Source organism: Cynoglossus semilaevis, chromosome 19 (genome assembly GCF_000523025.1).
Source record: "Cynoglossus semilaevis isolate Cse_v1.0 chromosome 19, Cse_v1.0, whole genome shotgun sequence".
In the NCBI taxonomy this organism is placed as follows: domain Eukaryota; kingdom Metazoa; phylum Chordata; class Actinopteri; order Pleuronectiformes; family Cynoglossidae; genus Cynoglossus; species Cynoglossus semilaevis.
Window position 1 is genome coordinate 9,252,181 of NC_024325.1, and position 22,039 is coordinate 9,274,219.

The 22,039-nt window shown below is 41.4% G+C and overlaps 1 protein-coding gene across 2 annotated transcripts in view; it reads right to left on the reverse strand.

Annotated features, from left to right (window-relative positions):
- The window catches only part of atp2a3 (ATPase sarcoplasmic/endoplasmic reticulum Ca2+ transporting 3), a 31,368-nt gene extending 10,249 nt beyond the window's left edge, over positions 1–21,119 (reverse strand). The window contains exons 1-10 of one of the 2 annotated variants that reach the window (XM_008332804.3): positions 20,679–21,119; positions 12,610–12,627; positions 12,227–12,309; positions 9,189–9,293; positions 8,399–8,537; positions 3,873–3,953; positions 3,686–3,771; positions 3,096–3,560; positions 1,334–1,422; positions 322–424 (exon numbers count right to left, since the gene is read on the reverse strand). In XM_008332804.3, coding sequence (XP_008331026.1) covers positions 322–424; positions 1,334–1,422; positions 3,096–3,560; positions 3,686–3,771; positions 3,873–3,953; positions 8,399–8,537; positions 9,189–9,293; positions 12,227–12,309; positions 12,610–12,627; positions 20,679–20,796 — 1,287 coding nt within the window. In that variant the 5' untranslated portion in view covers positions 20,797–21,119. The remainder of the gene's footprint in view (positions 1–321; positions 425–1,333; positions 1,423–3,095; positions 3,561–3,685; positions 3,772–3,872; positions 3,954–8,398; positions 8,538–9,188; positions 9,294–12,226; positions 12,310–12,609; positions 12,628–20,678) is intronic. The other variant, XM_008332803.3, reaches the window with a different exon arrangement.
- Between the last annotated feature and the right edge of the window lie 920 nt (positions 21,120–22,039).

A 22,039-nucleotide genomic window follows, 5' to 3' on the forward strand; every position in this document is an offset into this window, starting at 1 on the left:
ACCGTTCTCCCCTCACCGGTTCAGTAAACTTTAATCTCTCTTTAATCGCTCAGGCTCTATTTAAAAATGTAACGCACTACTCACAAGAGAACCAAATTTGTATTTAATTCATTTGGTCTAAGAATGCAATTGGAGACGTGCCTCCTCCGTGGCCTCGCTCCTCAGCATGGTTACCATGATAACGGGACGATTACAAAAAAAGGTGAGAAAGCAATCAGAACCAGAGAATAGGAGTTTTCATTAGAGAAAAATTCTCTGCTCAAGTGGAGACGACTCTGCAGCGTGTGTGTGTGTGTGTGTGTGTGTGTGCGTGTTAAAGACCTCATTGTAGTCCAAGGAGGAGTCGTTGCACATGGAGCACACTGTAGCCAGCTCCAAAAGTCCATCATAGTCTCCACACTGAACTGGTTTGTCTCCTTTTAATCTAGAAAAAAGAACACATACAGAAAGTGCACACACGCAGATAAACAGACAGAAACAGAGATGTGTGTGAAACATAGCTTGAAAACACACATTTCTTTAGCAGCTGTAACCTCATCCATATGCATGAGCGGGGCAGACACACACACTGGTGTGGTTGAAAGTACAGTAACATTCATCTCGTCCTCTCTGAGCGCTCATGTTCTTGATGAGTGGCGCTGACTGCATGACAACCATGGATTCTTTCCCAGTATAGACTGTAACGGTTGCTACTGCAACTCCCACACAATAACCCACACTCTGCTGTTATGAAATCAACAGGTTCACGCAAAGTCAGGATGCTGTAATCCAACAACGAGGTAAACAACACGCACACGCACACACACAACCGACGGATGAGAGTCTTTCTCTGCAGTGTTCAACCGCCCACCAACGTCCCATCACAGATGGAAAACTCAATGAAAATAATGGCAGAATTTTAGAAGCCTTTTACACAGTGAACCTGATTCAATTCATTCAAAAATTCACTGGATTGATTCATTTTTAATTTGAAGGCACTGGTCGGCACCGTTGATCATTAAAAATCATTAAGATTCTGTACGTTTTCAAAATAAGACATCTTTAAGACTTTATTCTTCTAATATCAGAGTGTGAAAAGACGTGTTCATTTGAAAAATTGACAGATTATCCTTAAATGAATAAAGTAACTGAAGTACATTAATAATTATTTCACTGCAGCCCGCTGAGGCCCTGTACCATAGGATCCATGGACTGGTATAGGTCCGCAGACCAGGGTTTGGGACCCCTGTCATAGACTACATCTCAGCCTGTCATATGTACTGTATTTATAGTTTTAAAAATAACATCTAGGAGAACTTGATGACCTTCAGTAAAACACCACACAGTTACTTACATTTCTCCCTCGGGGGCATAAGTCGATCCAGTCACAGAAAACTCATGAAGGCTGCAGGTTGAACTCTCTACCTTGTCGACTACAAACACCTGGAGAGAGAAAGGAAAAAACCCAAACGGTGAAGTGACGGTTAATGATGAACATGTAGTGCAGGATATTCAACACTCGTTTCTATCACATCAGCTATTGGTTCAGACTTTATTGGCACCGACGTCAGGAGCACTGTGCCCAGGGACACATCGGCTGCAGCTTAGCAGAATAATGTTTTTAACACTAAATCTGCAGTTAAAAAGAAACCTGTTCTACCTGATGATCCAGAGCAGAACCAACAGACAGAAATTTTACCGTTCGATAGAAAATTGGATTAGATTTATCACATCATTTTGAGTGCCAGCTTAAACCTGCTGCAGCTAAACAAAACATCACAGTGATGTCTGCTATATACAAAACTATTTCCCACAGTGCAGCAAAGTGTTAGCACTGATTAAAAGTCCGAAAAACATTTTTGACCCACATCAGCTTTTACTATAAATAAATTCACCACATATTCTGCCTGGAAGTATTTCTAAGAATCAGCCTTTCTAGCTTAGTGTGAAAACAAAAATAATATATTTTTTGTATTATATCAAGGGTCAGTTTTCACAGTCTGAAGCGGTCTCCTAGGGAACAGAGCATAAGCGTGACATCAACGTGACGCAGTGATACTGCGCTCTCCTTCTCCTGGCATTAGAGCTCGTACGAGGATGAAGGGTGAATAACTGCCCTCAACCGGTGTATGGCTGACAGAGTGTGTGCAGCTGCATTCCACTGCAGTTAAGGCCAAATGAAAAGCATGGATGGATAATAAAAAGAATGTATGCATTAAAACAAATTAAGTCCAGAAGACGTGAAAGGTGAAAGCTGCATGATTAGCTTTTACCAGCAGGAAAATCACTCTCTCCAGGAATTACTACGATGAGAAAAAGGAGGACGTTCGATTTTTTTTTCCTACTAATGTGCTGCCTTATCTTCCATAAGACAGCTGAGTGCAGCTGGCCAGGCAGTTACACTGGAAGACTCAGGTCAATATTGACCAATGTGAGCCTGCGTCTCTGTGCTGCCGTCTGAGAGAGAATCAGCAGAGTGGTGAATCACTGCACTGGGATCTTCCCGGAGAGGGAACTCCCTGCTGCTGACGCACCGATCACACAGATGCTCCACATCATCACAGGAGGGAGAAGCGCAGTGTTGTTGTACGTAATGGGCAGAGGGAGCAATAGGATCCATGACATTTTTGAATTATTGACAGTGGTCTGAGTCTCAAAAGTGATGATTTTATTTTTGTATTTCTGTTAAGAAAGATTTTTTTTTTCTTTTGGGTTCGTTATATTTGACAGAGGTCAAGCATAAAAAGGAACACAAGGAATACTCATTTGTAATAAGTAATAATAATTATTAAAATAAAATTAAAATAATTAATATTATTATTATTATTTAGTCCCACAATGGGGAAATTTACAGTGCGAGTCTGACACAGGCTACCACAGGAGGCGCCATTGAGGGTATTTGGATCCTCTGGGAATCCAAAAAATATTTTAAGGGCCAGATTGGAAATAAAAGAACACTCAGAGTTTCACTGTCCACCAGGGGCAACAGACTGGCCGGCCTCATTGTTTAGCATTTAGAAAATGGTTAACTAAACTAAACTGTTTTCATGTTAATTTGTTTAATGAAAATAAGCCGTTGTTTGAATTGTATTTTTTATTCCCAGATTCCTACTTACCCTGCAAACGGACATCTGGTTGGTGGTGAGAGTGCCCGTCTTGTCAGAGCAGATAACGGAGGTACAGCCCAAAGTCTCAACAGAGGGGAGGCTGCGGACAATGGCGTTCTTCTTGGCCATGCGACGCGTGCCGAGGGCCAGGCAGGTGGTGATGACAGCGGGCAACCCTTCAGGGATGGCAGCCACGGCCAGAGCTACTGCGATCTTAAAGTAGTAGATCGCCCCTCTCACCCAGGAGCCGCCGTGGACGGGGTCTCCGAAGTGGCCGATGTTGATGACCCACACGGCAACGCACACCAGGGAAATGACCTTGGAGAGTTGCTGTCCGAACTCGTCCAGCTTCTGCTGCAGAGGCGTCTTCTCCTGCTCCGTAGACGCCATTTGATTGCGAATTTTACCAATTTCTGAGTTAACGCCGGTGGCGACCACGACGCCGATGGCACGGCCGGCAGCGATGTTGGTGCCCTGAACGAAAACAAAAGGCTTGAGCGCAGAAATCATCATTCCAAGTATGATCAATAAAAAATAATTAATTTAAAGATTTCAATAAATGGAAATGTGAATCAAGTGATTCCCAGTGGGACACTTACAGAAAACAGCATGTTCTTCTTGTCCTGGTTCACAGCTCTGGGGTCAGGAACTGGGTCGGTGTGCTTGATCACAGACACAGACTCCCCTTAAAGACGGAAATGAAAAGCTCTAATCAACCAGATCTTCAGGTTTCAGATGTAGAGACAGCAGTAGAGATAAATGGTCACCTTCAGAGCCGATAGTTACCTGTGAGAATGGACTGGTCCACTCGAAGGGTGGTGGACTTGATGGAGGTCACTCTGATGTCTGCTGGTACCTTATCACCAACTAAAGAATGGATACAAAAGATATGCAAAGATTGAGTTCATTTGTATTGGAACCTATGGCCGTTGGGAACCTAATAATGAAAAATGTGTTAATCTTAGCCGCCGGGAGCTTTAAGCAATATGGTCAGCTGTCCTTATGCTGCTGTGAACGACAAAGTTAATTAGATTTAGGAGTAGTTAATCCTCAGTTGTGTACAGAATTCAACTGTGTTTGTTTAGCCTTAGCTTTTCTGTTTGATGGAAAGATACACAGTTAATTGGACATGCTTAGGGCAGAAGAAAAAAAAACAAGGGAGGATAAAGAAACCGTTAATGAAATGTTGAAGTCACACTTCTGTGAAGACTATGACCTACGTGTGAGTCTTTTCTTTTTTCTTCCCAAGAAAATCAAATATCAACCAGAACTAAACTTCATTTGTTTTAACCGACTGAATCAAATATTGGTTCCTCTAATAAAGATGACTCTGAGGTTTATCTAACAGGTTCAGACCTTATCACTGTGTAGGAGCAAAAACAAGGACCAACCAACCATCAGATACTGTATATCCCATCAAACAGCTGTAAGTGTTTTTAAAAGCTCACAGTAAGACACGCCAACGTAACACAGATAATATAAAGAAAGAGGAGAGAGGACAGCGTTGTTCTGTAACCTTCATTGTATGTCTGGAGTACACAGGTGTAACCACAGAGCGGCCACACCCCTGTTAATCCTTTGTTGTCAAGCAATAAATCCTTGAGCAAAGAAACCTTCTGTTCACACTGGGATAAGACGGACGCCTCAAACAAAAATGATTACTGTCCTCTTTTATCTTCTACGTCTCTCCCTCTCTCTCTCCATCCATTCTACACATATATATACTGTTTATATACATGCATACATACATACACTAAATATATATAAATATACACACACATCTGTAACTCTGGGTACCAACGTCAGAATACTAAAGACAGAAGAGAAGAGAGGAACAGATGTTGACGAGTGTAATTGACTTTTCTTGACCTTTACTGAGATACACTGTACTACCAATAACAAAGACATCCTGGGATATACTGTATGTGTGATAATCGGTGGAGACAGTTGACCTTGAGTCTTGAGGAGCCTTAAATGATTGTGGACACCAGCCGGATCACCATCTTTTAAATAAGAAGTGTTTCTATTTCCATTTGTCGTCCTCTGTCTGACACCCTCAAGTTGTGAGATGAGAGAAGTTGGTGTGGGAGGAGGCTGGAGGCTGCAGCTTCACTGTGGAAGGAGTGGCCTTTTTAAGACGCATGCTACGGCCTCCCACAGACACTCTCCATCTGTGGGGGAGCGCTTTAAATTCCAACGCGTGCGCTTGTTTTAGGAAAGATGTTTTTTGAATGTCACTGCAGCCTGAGCTCAACTCATCTGATGAACACTGCAATCTGTCCACAGCGACAGGCAGTAGAACAAATTCATTTTAGTAAATTGGATATTTGATTTTTAATCTCATTAATGACAGCTTGACTTTTAGTGCCATCAGTCACACAGCTCCCAAAGTCAAAGAGTTGAACTGAAACTGCTGCTCCGAACTCTCTGATTGTTGGTTCTGCACCGTCATCCTGTGGTCGACTGGCTCCACTTTGATGATTTTGTATTTTAAATTTGATCCTGTTTGGAATTTAAAATTATACATTCACTGCTACATAATCGAGTTTTCTTTCTATAAAATAGTCCTAAATTCTTCACTATTTATTTAATCACTCATCAACCCTACTCGGTAATTGATTCACCTAAATTTACTACTACTCACACACAGATTAAACATGAACCCAAACACTGTGACCACAGCAGTCATTCGCCTTATTTAAAAAAAAATACATGAAAGTTTTAATGGAAGCATGAATCACAACTACATCGTAAAACCTGCTGGAATCACTGGAGTGCACAAACACTGAGCCAGGTAGGCAGCAGCTGTGGAAACTTGAGTAAATATATTTGTGTATTTCTGTGCTCAAAGACTCTTGTGGGCAGCAGTGTGCTTTTCCCGCATGTAGTTTATTTTACCCCCCAACATCAAGTTCATGGAACAACCACCAGCTAATCTGAAGTACAGGAAAAGCTGGGAAATTAATGTAGGAAAGGAAAATACCAATTTGTTTTCCTTGTCACGGTATCTGTGCATATTTCAGTCGGAAAGGTGCGCGTGAAGATCCCAAAACCCATATTTTTCTAAGGCAGAGAAACGTGTGGTGCAGTATCGGCCTCGGCTGTTTACCCCTGTTTTTAACTGCTTAGCAACAACATCATGTTAGACAGAACCAAGCGCTGAATATACGACTGTGTACATTTGACAAAAATGCAGCACCAGGGTGCATGATACCGCTGCCATATCTTATCTTCAAATAAACATCGACACTCCTGGTGCGGTCAGATGAGGGGCTGCTTATCAACAGGTTCCCTCACACACAAACATCAGGATTCAGGCATTTGGACAGTATGACCCTCAACACTGTCAGTGTCAACACCTACACCACAAACACATACTTTTTTATTTTTTAGCCAAATTTCTAATTTCTAAAATTTTGCTTTTTCTCTGCAGGTAAATTAATGATAAAAAAATCCACTAATGTGGAAATATATATATACATACAAATACATACAGTATATAATTATATATATACATACATTCATTAATAATAATACATAATAATGAATAATTATTCATGAATATTCAATATGTTGTACCAATTGTCAGACTATTTTTCAGCTGAAATAGTTTTCTAAACTCTCACTTCAACACAGTCTGTGTCTCAGGGGGGTTCATGAGGGGGGGGGGGGTGGGGGGTATTCATGAATATTCAATATGTTGTACCAATTGTCAGACTATTTTTCAGCTGAAATAGTTTTCTAAACTCTCACTTCAACACAGTCTGTGTCTCAGGGGGGTTCATGAGGGGGTTGGGGGTGGGGGGTCCTCCAGCCCCTGCTGACTGTCAGCTATGATACATGATCGCTCATCTGACTGCAGCTCCCTCACTGAGACTAAAATCCCTCTTTCCTCCACACCGTCATCTTCACAGGTGGCATTGCACCTCGCCGTCTTGTGAACTTCAGCGACACAGGAATACGCCGGGCACAGCGCGTCGTCATGGGGATAGTGCTACGCTGACTTGTGCCTGACGGTAGTGGTGACAGATGGAGGCCGAGTGGAGTCATCTTTGTGCTCGCTACCTGTGTGGACTTGTCTGCATCAAGACTGCGTGCACATATGTGTGATAGGGAAAACCGGCTGATACAAGCCCAAATTCCAGGGAAAGGCTACATGTCACTAAAAAAAAAAAAAAAAATCTCACCTATAATAAAAACAGTTTTGTTATTACACTACTACTGTATGATCAGTGGGAACCCTGAACAGACTCAGTCTGAATAATCATTAGGGCCTGACCATATTTCTGTTTTTCCTCAATTAGTTTTTACCCATATGATGACTTGTACATTTTTGATGTCAACTTTTCTAACATTTTTCTTTAAATTTCACAGGGTAAAGTCTGCATTTTAAATCATCAGTCTGTGACAATTTGCTATTTTTGTGTAAAAATATAAAATTAAATTGTCCTCACTATTTCTGACATACTTTGCAGAAATTCTAAAATGTGCACTCCTTAGTTTGAACTATTGATAGATTTTATAAAAAAGAAACACATTTGCCTATCTTTTTTTATTGCAGTCATGTTTAAGACGATGCAGACAAAAAAAATCATTATTCCATTAGTGATGAGGCCAATTTCCGAGGCTTCACTATTCCTGTCAACAATTTTATTCCCTAGAATGTGAAATGATGACTTGCTTCTCAGTTCCATTCTGTGAAGTTTTTCTTCCTTCACCTCACACTGTCATTTCATTTCACAAAGCTTTTGCAAATGTTAAATTGAGTCGAAGCTTCAGTGTCATCAGAGCTTTTCCTATAATCCTTCACCGCAAATGACTGGCTGTGCAGTGGCTTAGATTGAACCCCGAAAAACTTTGAACGCCTAAAGCTTAGCAGCCTCCAGAGGGACAGAGGCCGCCCACACAGCGGGGTAACTAGACTGAAGTGTGAGTGTGACAAACATCCAGCAGCGCCCAGGTGGTGAGACTGAGCGCATGGAAAGCTAAGGGATGGGGAGAGTGCTGGAAAATAAACTGGGCCTTAAATACAAGGTGACCACAGCCACTTACACACAACCACACACACACAGGCAAACACACACACACACACACGCAAAATAGCGACATGTAAATCTGCTCTGAGATATTCCAGCAGTATTTCCAGCCTCGTGAATGAGTACTGATGGATTTTCGAGCGTGTGTTTCGGTGCAAGTCAGTTCCACTGGAAATGTACAAGTCACGACAACACTCTGAAGGATGAAGACAAAGCAGGACTTTGACCAAATGACCGTCAGTAAGACATTAGCTGGAGTCTGCAGGTTCATCCTACCTGCCACCTCCACGATGTCTCCTGGGACAATGTCCCTGGCTTTGATCCTCTGGACGGCCGTGCGATTCATCCTGTAAACCTTTCCCATCTCTGGTTCATATTCCTTCAGGGCCTCAATGGCATTCTCAGCATTTCGCTCCTGAAAAAAAATATTGATTTTTTTTTTAGACAGTAGAAAATGAGAAAATTGAGGTAATAAGAAAAAAAATGGAATCTTCATTCTCCAATTCTAAATGTACAATAACGTGGGCCAGCAGAGGGTGTGTGTATTCAAGGTTGTGGTAGGCTGTCAGCCCGTCAGGAGATTGTAAGGAACCTCATCCTTGGCAGATGGAGGTGAAGCTCCACTTCAATCAATGATGTTTAGAAGTGGGAAACTGGAATGGTTTAAGGGTCCAGTTACCCTCTTAGAATAAAATGACCTTTCACCTACATGAGCTCCTTTTAGACCAGGCATGGGCAAACCTTTTGACTGGTGGGCCACGATTGTCCTAAAATTGAAGACCTTTGTATCTGAATTGACAGTATAAAATATACTGTGTAAATAATTCAACCTCAGCTTTTCACTTCAACAGAACTACTTTTCAATAACTGTTTTTTTTTCCTTCAAATATCTTTATCAAAATGTGTGTTTATTAAAATAAAAATGAGACTCAGCAGGATGGATGTGCCACCGTCCACAACCTCTGCTTCTATCATGTGCTGATTTGACACAGTTACACTGACACACATGAACAGGAAGCTGGCCGTCACCGTCGGATGCAGTGAATACATAAAAGTGTGCACCCACCTGCCAGACCCCAATAACAGCGTTGGCAATGAGGATGAGAAGAATAACAACAGGCTCGACGAAGGCGGTGGTTGTCTCCTCTCCATCTTCGAACAGAGCCAAGACCTACGTGAATGTAGAGCAGACAGACAAGGTTTTCAAAGAGCGCGTTCTCAGGAAAACTGTCTAAATGGTGGTGAGGAAAATGTGGAAAAAGAAAGGCAGACTGAAATGTTATCTGGACAGAGGCTGCAGTGTGTGTGTGTGTGTGTGTGTGTGTGTGGCCACAGCCCCAGATTCTCACGCTTCTTTTGTGCCCGATGTGCGTAGAATTGTGAATTACAGTAAATGGTAGAGTGAATGGAAGTCTGCAGCAAAAAACTGTTAAAGAAGATGCAAACATTTCAGACTGGAAAAACTGCAAGAGCAGGACACTGAAGACCAACAGTGGCTGCAGGCACTGGAAACAAACAATAAATTATACACTAATCTGTCAAATACACACTACATCATTGTTTCCCAAAGACTGGGTCGCAACCCTCAGGTGGGTCGCAAGAGATTTGTTTTTGGATCATCTCGCATAATGTTTCTCAGGAGTTTACTAATAATGTCTAATGACTTGGGCTGTGAAGGTTTGTGACTTTTAAATTATGGGTGCTCAAAAAAAAAGTTTGGCAAACACTGCACTACATGATCCTCATGATGGACAGTCATATTGATTCTAGTGAAACTTTTTTTTGCTTTATGCACATGGTTGATTGTAAAACACACTAAGAAAATACAAGACTTTAAAAAAAAGAGTTTTTCAAACTTAAAAAAACAAAAAAACATGCAGAGTTTATTACAGACTGACAGTCAGTCACACACAGGTCTGAACACACACACAAAGCCTGATATGGAAACGGAAATAAAAAGCAATGAAATTCTGCAGCATATCAGACAAATGTAATAACTGAAACTGGCAAAGAGAGAAGTGAAAGGCCAAGATCAAAGTCATTCTTTTCAGTTTCATTTTGTATCAAATCTTAACCCGGTGCACATCAACATGACTGAGAGCTCCACTATTTTACACACAGTCACGGCTCTATTTCAGGCGTCCATGCAGGGCCTGTTTCGTCTACGCTGCTTTAAAATGTCTTGGATGTTCACTGCAGTAACTCAACAATAAAAAAACTCAGTAACTGAAATATTAAAGAAATATTTACGGGGGGACATTTTGTATTTAATGGACAGAGGCTACATCACAGCAGCTCTTGTTCCTCTTTCTATCTCGATTTAATGTAAAAGAACAAAAAGGAAAGTACTTTATTACAGTACTTTTCACACTATATAAAGTTGATTTGTGTGACATTAGAATGTAACAATTTTATGGAAAAAAATGGAAATTCTTTTAAAAGCATTAGGCAGTCTCATCGTTAACATACAGTAAATCTGGTTCTTGGACTAACCTGAGACGGAAGTGAAAGACTGTCCTTGGACAAGGACTCGTCAAAAACTCTGTTCTCAGTCACCACACGTTCAGAGATTTGGCTGAAAAACTCTGTCGTTTAACAATAACATTTTATAAAAAGGAGAGCTAAGAATTGAAAAAGCTTTTGATTTTTCCAGACTGGAATGTCACGCTCTTTGTGAAAGCCAGTTGAGTTTTTGGTTGTGAAATCATATATTAATAAAAGACATTTTATAATTTTAACATAATAATAAACCCAAGTATTCAAAAGCCTCCTTTGTATAAGGGAATATATAAATATATTTCTACTTCAGTCCTGTCCTCGCTTAAACTCAACCTAATGTCGCTGAAAAAAAGAAAATCAGCTTTGTTTAAGCCAATTGTCTCTGTTTGCTTTTCTGTGCCTATTTGCTTTATTCAAATGAAAAGGTAATAATATTAAAATATTTTAAGAACACTGTTATATTAAAAACAGATTTTATTTCATCCTCCAGTAGGTCACTGATGATTAGTAGACTAACTACTTTTCCTTCTGTTTAATTTTTTTTTCATCCTTCACCTCAGATAAACCCTTAAGGATTACCGCACACGAAGCAGAGGAGAGATGTAAAATCTTCATTTGAATATAAGCTGAAAAACTCCTCTCATGCCACTCCCTGCCAAGACTGTAGGCAACACAGTCTGCAAACAGATGAAGCAAATTATTCAGGAGAATTTAAATATTATTCATCATCAGATAACAGCTGGAGAGTCAAGCAGTATGCGGATGATACAACGCTGTACGGGGATGTGCTCAGAAGCTGGGGAGGGGGCGAGATGAAGAGGTGGTGTTTCTTCAGAAATGTATTTGAAACGTATAAAGTGATGGTGAGAAAATGTTACAATTGTATAAACAGCATCTACAAAAGTAACTGGGCATAAACACTGAAGAACAGAGCTTTGGCTTTACAAGTGAATTATAGTTTTGTTTTTATCTCATTTGTTTTGAGTCTTTCCTTTTAAGGCTGGTGATATAGAGTGGTGGAGTAGCAGCAGTGGAACACAAAGTGTGTTTCACTGTAAACAAGCTTCCTAAAATAGAAAAAAGTCTGACCTACTCGGGAAAAAGTGAGTGAATACTCCCAAGTCTTGCAGTTCCAGCCCTGGACTGCACTCTATGCCCGCCACTAAAAAGATTTATTGGGTCATACATTTTTAGAAACATTTTCCTAGACATTTAAATAGAAACAGCAATTCCATCCCCAGAGACCAGAGACATGTTGGAAATGATGGAAAGGACGGAAATGCAGTCAGGATTCCCCCCGCCCCACCCTCAATGACCGGCACCACTCGCCTGGAAACCAGGCTCACAGTGGGATGTGCATTTCCAATTGACTTCAGCTGTCAGTGTCGGCTCTCTTCACTAAAGGGTATGGGACTGAAACGTCGTCAATGCAGTCTCCATAAAACACAGACTGAATAGAAAGACAAAGAGTTAAGTGGGTGGTGAAGCTGTCCACACCTAAGGGGGACCTTTGTCAGGTGTGAACCTTCAGTAGAGACCTCACAGATCTGGACCGCACATTTAACCTCTTTAGGACAATGTTTAGCTGTGTGTGAGCATACTTACAAAAGAAACACAGGCAGCCAGCAGCAGGATCCTGACCAGGAGGTCTTCGAACTGCTCCACCACCAACTCCCACAGAGACTTTCCTTCAAACACAAGCACAGATGTTTGTAACATCGTAAATGATGTTCTGTATCTCTGTGCTGCATGATTGGATTTTATTTTTTAAATTAGAAAATGTGAAACAAAAGTCGCTGTAGAGTAGTGGTGTATGTGTGCGTGTGTGTGTGCGTGTGTGCGTTAGTGGGTGGAACGCTGCAGTGGACTCTCTTAAAGTTTGCTCCAGAGTGCACAGAAAATAAAAGATCCTGGCGTAGGACACTTAATCAGGGAGTAAGGACAGAAAGAAGAGGATCCAGGCTGACTGGAAAAAAATCAATATTTACCTTCTTCAGCTGGGAGCTCTGTAGAAGTCAGGCCATGCCAAGTTGTACAGGAATTGAATTAGCCAGGCCGGGCAGAGAGAGTGAGTGAGAGAGAGGGATGGGGGGAGGAGAGAAAGTCAAACAGAAGTTAATACATTTGATCAACTTATCTTAAACGTTAATGTGCTCTGACTAGACATGACAATTTACTGCAGCGCATTAGACAGCAGCACAGCCACAACAGCTCTCACACTGAGCCATACTCTGCTGCTGCTGCCGCTGCTGCTGATGCTGCTGCTGCTGCTGCCGCTGCTGCTGGAAACTATAACTACGAGTTTGTCATCGAGGAAATAAGGAATGTTTCCAAAAAACACCTGTATAATTAACCTTCATTTTGTTTATCTAATTTATATTATTGTATATATTTTAAAAAATATGCTGAAGCAAAGGCCAAGTACAGAGAGGTCATAGCAGCAACATGCTAACGCATGCTAAAAGGTTCAAATAGCAGGTTAACTGGAACTGGTCTGACCAAATACTGTGGGTTGTGGTCAGGGAATACCGACAGGGAATTTCATAGACGTCAAACCCCTAGTGGACATCATCTGTTGCTGGACAACAACATCCATGATGGAGGTACAGTGGAGCAGCAGTGATACAGTGTTGCGGATGTCTTGGAGTTTTTTAACTTAAAGTAACAACCCAATCATCACAGCTTCTCTTGCATCGTCATGAAAACCGGATTTTTCATGAGCTCAGACATGCTATCAGTTAACATGAAAATATTTATTTGAACTCTGTTTACCAAAAGCATTCCTTGAAAACACCAATGAAGTACTACTACAAGTAGTATCCATTCATCCATTTTCAGCCGCTTATCCGTTACCGGGTCGCAGGGGCAGCGGTCTCCATGACCACCACCCAAATCACACTGCACCGTACCAACCCCCTGATCCTTCCTGCGGGTGGTGAGTCCACTGGAAGGCGCCAACTGCCCCTAACCGGGATTTTGATCTTAAGGTGAAATGGAAAATGAAAATGGCAAAATTTAACTGGACCATGTCAGTAATTACGATAAAAAAAAAACTATATGTTGTCTACTGTTGTCACTATGCAACACAGAGTAGATCGGTCACTACATCGCTGAGTCAGGTGATCACGTCTTACACTGAAAGAGCGTGACGGTCAGAACACCATTTTTGTTTTAGTAGTTGTTATGTAGAAAAGTATGTTTCCAACACCCCAGAACATTGTCTCACCAACCGATATTTTTTTTTCTTCAACTCCTTAAAAAAAAGGCCTATAATTGAGGGCAAAAGGGACCATCAAAGAAATGAAACTGCTAGCTGCATTACAAAATAATAAGGGGGAAAAAGGAGCTATTTTTAGGTGGCAGCGGGCAGTAACCCTAAATGACAGCAGTGTTCTCCGCTGAGCAGTGGAAACCTGGATGTTTTGGCCAGACTGGGCTGCACAAGAATCGAACAGGATCCTGTGGAGAGAGGGGCCGGCTGGAAAGAGGTCGGCCTGTGACATTAGCTCACACAGCCTCCTATTACAAACCAACAAAGTCAATCAAATTACACCAGGCCGCCGTACAGACATCTTATTTTAGGTTTTAAGGGAGTCACTTGAAACTGAAGTTTATTTAGCCAAAAAAATACCCCATTACATTTCAGAGTAAATTAAAGATTTCATTCGTTTATACATAAACAACACATTATGGACACATTCTCCATATTAGGGTATTTGTATTTAACTGTTTTGATTTTTGTTTATTAAATCTAAATAAAATGTAAATTTAAAATTGTTTTGTAAATATGGATATTTAATTTGCTGTCATAGAAAAAGAAAGGCACAGCATGGCAGTACTATATAAGTTCTGTTATGGATGTTATGACATTTTTGGTCGATTCATTCGGAGGTTTTCCAACACGGGTTCCACAACCCTTTGGAGGACCAAATTAGTACTGTGGACGGGTCAAAGATTTTTGTTTAATTAATTTTTTTTTTACATTTTATCCCAATTTATCATTCACCACTCCAACATATGGGTCAACAGTTCCATCGTAGTACAAGGGAACCATGACTATCTTCATAATGTTTTGAGTGAATCATTTTTAAATGAATTCTTGCAGCCCTGTTGTCGAACATTTCATTCACTCTAGTTTTTGCATAGTCAGCATCTTCCCTGGGATGAGTGACCCCTGTGCAGAGGTCACCTGTGTCTGCTGGTTACATGTGCACTAACAGCTGATGAGTCACTGTGAATAAACTTGTCTTCTGGAGGAGATTCAAAGCAGAGGTTGGACACGGTTGAACTCCAAAGGGACTTTCAGCTGCACTTTGGCAGCATCAGCAGCAGAAATGTGGAGAAGTGAGTTTCGCTGTTTTCCATGCTCCACCAGTCTGACATAAGCCTGTTTTCCCATTACTCTGCCTCCCTGGCAGTTTAATGTTTTTATGGCAGACGGCCTCGCTGCAGCTCGAGGGCAGACTCCATGAGACGACATGACAAACGAAAAGGCAGAGAGACAGACAGATAGAAAGAGAGACAGAGGGGGAGGAAAAGTTTGGAGCCGTTGAACGGGGTTCCCTCGCTTCCCTCTGCCAAGGATTCCCTCGTCATCTGGGCTGTGTCAACTTGAGGCTTGCCCAGGCACATTCCTAAATACTGACTTCAACCACCAGCACTCCCCACCCCTAACACACTCACTGTGTCCCCACAATACCTCCCCACCCCTGCCCTGCCACAGCAGACAATGAATAAAAGGCCTTGTTTACAATCTGCAGCAGAGCAAGCAGTGCTGGGCCGAGGGAAACACTTCCTGGAGACAGTTGCCAGCAACAGCAGGAGGCCAGTTTGTCCGTCCAGAGGTTCAGGATGCAGAGCAGGAAACTGGCCTTACATCGATTCACACTGAACACCACGCTCTGATTAAAGGAGCTTTCACTGCCAGCACTTTTACTATGTTCTGCCTGACAGAGCCCATTAGCAAACTACGATCCCGATCAGGAGGATTCACGCAAACATCACAGCCGAGTGTGGCGAGGCACAGATCAAAAAGCTGGAGTTTAGACCGTCTCCTGAAACTAAAAAAAAAAAAAAAACGTGACAAGAGTTCAGCAGTTACCATGGCAACTTGGATCACGAAGCCTCCATGAAAACAAGCGTTTCATGAAGTCAAGTCAAAATTTACTAAGAATAACTGTTATGCAATCAGCAAGACTACAAACACCCAGACATCAAACACTGAAACGCTGAACAATCAAAGTAAACGCGGCCTTTTAAGGGCCTTCCCAGGCTGCACTGAGTGACAGCAAGTGTGTAACACGTCTCCTAACGAACAGGTACAATATGGTGAGACTATGTGAATGGAGGTGCAGTACCGGTGCTTCACTGTGTGACAGCAACTCCAGGATCACACCCTCACAACATCAGAATGACCTCTGACCCCTGTAGGAGCTCACTGGAGCTTTGGATACATCCACCTGATTCAATTTAAAACTGAGGCATTAGTTTCTCACAAACCTTTATCTCCACAACCATCTATCATTCTAGTTTTATTTGATTTGGTTTTTTTTATTTCAGATTTATTTTATTTAGATCTTAGACAAGGTGTGTTACTGTGGGTGGTCGACCAGCCCGCCTGCAGTCACAGAAAAAGTGGATTTCTTTGTTCTGTTTCATTAATTCGCCACACAACTTTTGTTATTGTCATACTGAAATGTAAATTTGCGAAAAAGATAAATATTGCTGCTCACAGATACACGTTAAGATTTGTGTTTATATAAACACTTAAAATCACAAGATATAAAAGCGTCTGGTTTCACTCTGTACAAACAGTGCTCTATGGTGGGCAGTGAGCACAAATGAGAGAGAAAAAAAAAAAAAAACATGATGGAAAATAGCCTGTCACTGAGCAGGACGTGCATGAGATAATTAGCAGGGCTAATATCTGTCCAGGGCTCTGGGCTTCCTTCCTCTTTAAAGTCACAGCTCTGCCAAGAGCCATTTTTTTAACGTATCAACAAGCTAGTATTGTCACTCAGCACCCTAGCAGCTTTGGCGAAGAAACTTTAACATCTAACTGATAAAAAGCAGGATTGTCCTAAACTGTATGTGACTTTTTCCACACTTTAAATCAGCCTTTTAGAATGTCCACTTCCTTGAGGTTTTACAAAACAACGATGAACCTTGATGCTTCAAAAGACCACACCTTATCACCTATCAGGCTCATCCAGGTACTGTAGTTTGGTTTCAGTCAGATCTGATCATTCTAGTTCAAATTCAAATCCAACAAATTTATATATATATATATATATATATATATTCCATGTATTAGTGGGTCAACAGAATGTTGTCTAGTCTTTGTGTGGTGAAGTAAGCCAGACCACCATTGATCTACTTGTTCTTCCAGACAACAATGGATTATTTGTGCTTTTAAATGTATCGTTAAAAGCATAACAAAAAAAGAGTCATAGAGAAGTACTGTGTATGGTACTGTGTTCATCAGTAGGACAATGCTTGTAGTATTTTTCTCAGACAATGTCAAACAGATGAAAGGAGCTCCAGTAGAGGGTAGAAATGCATTCAAATGACGAGGAGTTCCCATTAAAGCCTGGAGAAGATTTGGGGCATGTCAAAAAATTAAAAAATATATCCAAATGGAACTTTGACATAAATATATATGTATACACATGGCATATATGACCACCATTGAGTATGTTGTTCCTCTAAATTGAGGTTAGAATTCAGTGTGAACTTTCTAAACCTTTAAAACCTGACTCACATATTAAAAACTTTTCTAAGCCTATTCTTAGCATCCACCCACATGGCAAGTCTGTGATTAAGTGTTAGCTCAAATGTGGCTGTTGCTAGTTACAATTCTTAGATTAAAAAACAAACAAAATCTAGACTTTAAATCTAAATTGTATGTACTCCTTGTGAATATTTTATTTAGACCAACTAAGCGGATTGATGTTTTAAACAATAACCTTTTACAAATGCACATGACTTACACAGTAGACCAGTGCATTTAGTTTAAATATTCACTAATATTCACAAATATTCAATACTTTATTTTAAAATGTACCATTTGTTCACTTGCATTATGCAGTCAAGTACTCTCAGAATGTGTTCTCTATTGATGTATGTCTCACTTTCTTACACTTTTTTTGTAGACTGTACATGTCCTCAGTGAGGCATCCATGACAAGCAAGAGCATCCCAGCTACAAAACAACTGCAGCAGCAGCAGCAGCAGCACAGAAGGCCCCAGTGACTCAGCATCATGTCAACATAACAGCTTGACAGCTACTGACAGATGAAGAGGTGGTAGAGAAGTGACAGGCTTGAACAGGATCACAGCTCCAGTAAAGGCACCGCAAAACAGGGAAGTGACTCGGGCGACTGTTGTACAGCTCAACTCTCTCAGCCTACGTACTGTACAGGCACCGCTGTCCTCGATCGAATGCTTTTCACTGGAAGCAGACAGCTACCTATCACGTTGTGTAACTGCATTAAAGCATCACAAATGTGTGTCAGTGAAAAAGGAGGAGCAGGAAACAGCTCTCAAGTGAGAGAGGCCAGTCAATTCAGTCAACTTTCATGTTAAGTTGCAGAACAGGAAGAAAAGAAGAAAAAAAAAACTCTGCGAGTGAGATCGCACTACAGGAAATTGTCATTTTAATCTTTACAAATGAGTAGTGCACCGAAACCAAAAGAGGTTTTGTGAGGACGGCGAAAAGGTTTCAAGGTGAATAGGACACAAAAAACGTGTCAACGAAGTCCAGAATCTGGAGTGCAGATAAGGCAGCAGTGTGCCAGTGAATGAAAAGGTAGACGTGTTTGTCTTGTTACCACCAGATGCTGACACTGCTGTTGACACTGCTGTTGACACTGCTGTTGACAGAACTGACTGCTGCTCCACTACAGCCTGTCTGTAGTCTGTAACAACATGGTGCACTGACATGCATTGTTAGGTTGTTCAACCTGAATATGTTGCGCAATTATGTGCTCCTGTCCTGCAGGGGAGTGTCAAGTGACTATTTAGAATCTTTTTTTTTTTTTTAAAGTTACAGTTAATCAGTTATTGAGATAAAGTATTTTATTGAGATCTTTTTTTTTTTTTCAATGACTGACATTTCCAGAAGAAAACATCAGTGTTTGCTGCTTATCTGTGTGGGAACTAACGGCACTTTGAAAATTGGGTCATGAAGACACGTAACTTAACCATAGTCTGCAAAAGATCCCTTACAGTAACAAGTGTGTGTGTGTGTGTGTGTGTGTTTTAAACTATTGTTTGTTACGTATTAAGGGCCATTTCTGGCTTGTTGCTAGTTTTATAAAAAAAAGGTTAAGTGATGGTTAACTCTCAGCTGGTCACAGTTTTATTATGCTGTGTGAAACATGGAGGTTGATTCAGACTATTTGTTTATGTGTATTTGTGTGTGTGTGTGTGCCTGTGTTGCTGGTACTGGAGGCATCGTTTTTTAAAGATCAAAAGTACAGAACAACGTTATCTGCTTTTTTTAAATGAGTAGGAGGGAAAAAAAGAGACGCTCAGCTTTGATGTGAAGTGGAGACTTTGTAGATATGTTTATTTTTCAGTCATGATCTCACTGATAATCAGTTCATGCTATGCATTACAGCAAAAGAGAATATGCTACAGTATATGATCACACCAGCAGCAACCTGGACCAAAAAAAAACTCTGAGGGTTTCTGCAGTCAACGACAACGGAGTCTGTGGTCTGTGTGCAAAGGGGACGGAACTTCTTAGCAGCCGCGAATCACTCAGCAGTGACCTGACAAACTACAAACTGTTAGGTTTGGGAGCACGATGGACGAGAGGTGTGTGTGTGTGTATGTGTGGTGCCGGGGGGGGGGGACATTGGTTAAAAAGAGTGGTCAACCTGTATTTAGTACTTCCTGAGGAGGAAAATAAGGCATTCCCTCAGCCATTTTTCATTCTCTGTAACACACTTGTATGAGACAGGAAGTTCGCAGCTAAGAGCAAAAGAGATGTTATCTGTGGTGAGACGTTGCTTTTTTTCCATGAAGTCATCACAAGCCCCTGGGTAGGGTGGCTGGCTGCAACAAAACATGTACTGTATGACTGGCACAATGTGGCGCTCTACTGCACAGACAGCTTGGCCACACATGCAAATGACAGGCCAGGAGACAGAGGACGGCGTGCTGAAGTCCGTGACCAAGATTAACACAAAAAGAAAAAACAAATAACAGCAGCTAGGTGTAGTGAAGAGGACGTCTCTGAGAGCAGGTCACGCTTCTTAAAAATGTAACATGAACCTGGAACACACCTGACCAACACAGTTATCTGCTCTCTTCCTGTTTTGACAACAAAGGTCAGCGGCCCTTTGATCATTGTTGCTGCTGCCTGGTCCAACACAAGTTCCTCTACATGTTCACTTCCCTCTGTCATCATGTAACTTGAACTAAAAAGTACCAGCCTTCTGGATACTGGTACGTGTTGAAAGTCAAAAAAAAAGAAAGAAAGAAAGAAATACAAAAACAGGTTGCTCAGGATCTTTCTTTATCATCTACATCAACTCATCTTCTATTCCAACAGCAGCCTGTGTTCCTGCCTGCCCTGCACTTCCTGGTCCCTGACAGGCAAGGGATGTCTTATACACACACGCACACGCACACACACACATCCTGTGTAAATACTTGTCTAGGGAGTACCACAGGGGTGTTTTAGATCAGAAATTCTCCCCGGAGTGACATCTGGAAAACTCTGATAAAAAAAAAAATGAACTTAACTAATCAGCGTGTATCTATCAGCCCGTCAGTGTAGCACATGTGTGTGTCCGTGTGTGTCTTTTAGCTGGTTTAACTCGTGCCTTGCGCTCTGAATGGTTTCCACACCAGCATGTGCATCAATGAATATGCAGCTTACATTTCCACTGACTGCGCGCCACAGGGGTTTACGCGCATGTTTTGCGCGCACGGACCGTCAGTGATCAGAGCGGTGGGTGCATTTCCTGACACACGAGTCGTCACAGCCACAAACACACGGCAACTCAGAGCTAAAAAAATAAATAAAAACGTAACATTCAAGTACTCACCGTTCGGTCCATATCGTTCCAACCCGACTTTGACCTGCTCCTGGGTCAGCCCGGTGTTCTCGTTCACACCGAAGTGGTGTAAAACTTCAGCTGCTGATTTAGTGTGCGCATTTTCCATTTTGGTGCACTGGGCTTAACCGATCAAATTTGAGGGCATGTAGTACAGAAATGCATGTATTTGGGAAATCTGAGTGAGTCTTAGGGAGGATAGAAGAGTCAGACGCAGGAATCTCCAGCGGACCAGTCCGGCTCGGTTTGCTCTGTCACCTGTCTGCCTCCCCACCGAAGCAAACCTTCAGATCCGCAGTACGGGGCTGTAGCTTCTCTGTCGGTCGACTGCTGCTGCTGCTGCTGCTGCTACTTCATCTCCATCTGAAGGTGTGCTCTGTGTGCGTCCGGGCGCACCGCCTCTCTGCTGCGCAGCGACTCCCCTCCTGCGCTCCCATTGGCTGCTCGTACCTGAGCGGCGTGTGGAGCTGGCTCTTGCCAACACGAACACTCGAGACTTCGTTTCAAACGTCGTTTGAAACCAGGATACATAGAGAGCAGGTTTAGAGCTGACGTGTTTGTGGCTCGTTGCTTTATAAACTTGAGCGCCAGTCGGCTGCACATTAGCCCGTGGCACCAGCGGGAGACAACGGTCTCTGCTGTCTCGCATAATGCACTGATAAAGGCAGAAAGCCACATGCAAACTTTGACTGTAACCACGGAACATTTAAGACGATAAACGATATATAATCCGAATAATCTGTATGAACCGTAGATGAGCGCGATTAATCGTCATTAGTCCAGATAAATCCATGTTCCTAAATTTAAAAAAACCAACTTGTGTATATTAATATTAATTAGTGATAACAGCAATAATTAATGTGACTATTTCAAATGATGGAGTTCATTACCTGGCTCTCCATTTAACCTCCTCATCAGCCGAAGATCTGAATGATATGGTTTTGCATATATTTCTATTATTTAATGATAATAATAATAAAGATTATATCATTTGAATTAGTCACAAATAAAAACGTATACATTTACCTGTTGTTATTTGTTGTATTCTGGCAAAATACATAATTGGTAGTGTTGATTAATCTTGAATAATCATGATTAATTGTGATTACAACTAACAAAAATGTTGTCATTTCACACCCTTAGCATCAGAGCAAAAATAGAACGATAGACGGTGGAATAATTGAAAAAACTATAATATACATTTTTTAATCTGATTAAAATTTCACTTATTATTAAATGCAATGAATGTATTACTTTGACAGCTCTATTAATGACCTTTTATTTCACTTAAACTTTTAGAGTGCTAACTGTGCAAATACATATATATATATTTCTTTACACACATATTTGCT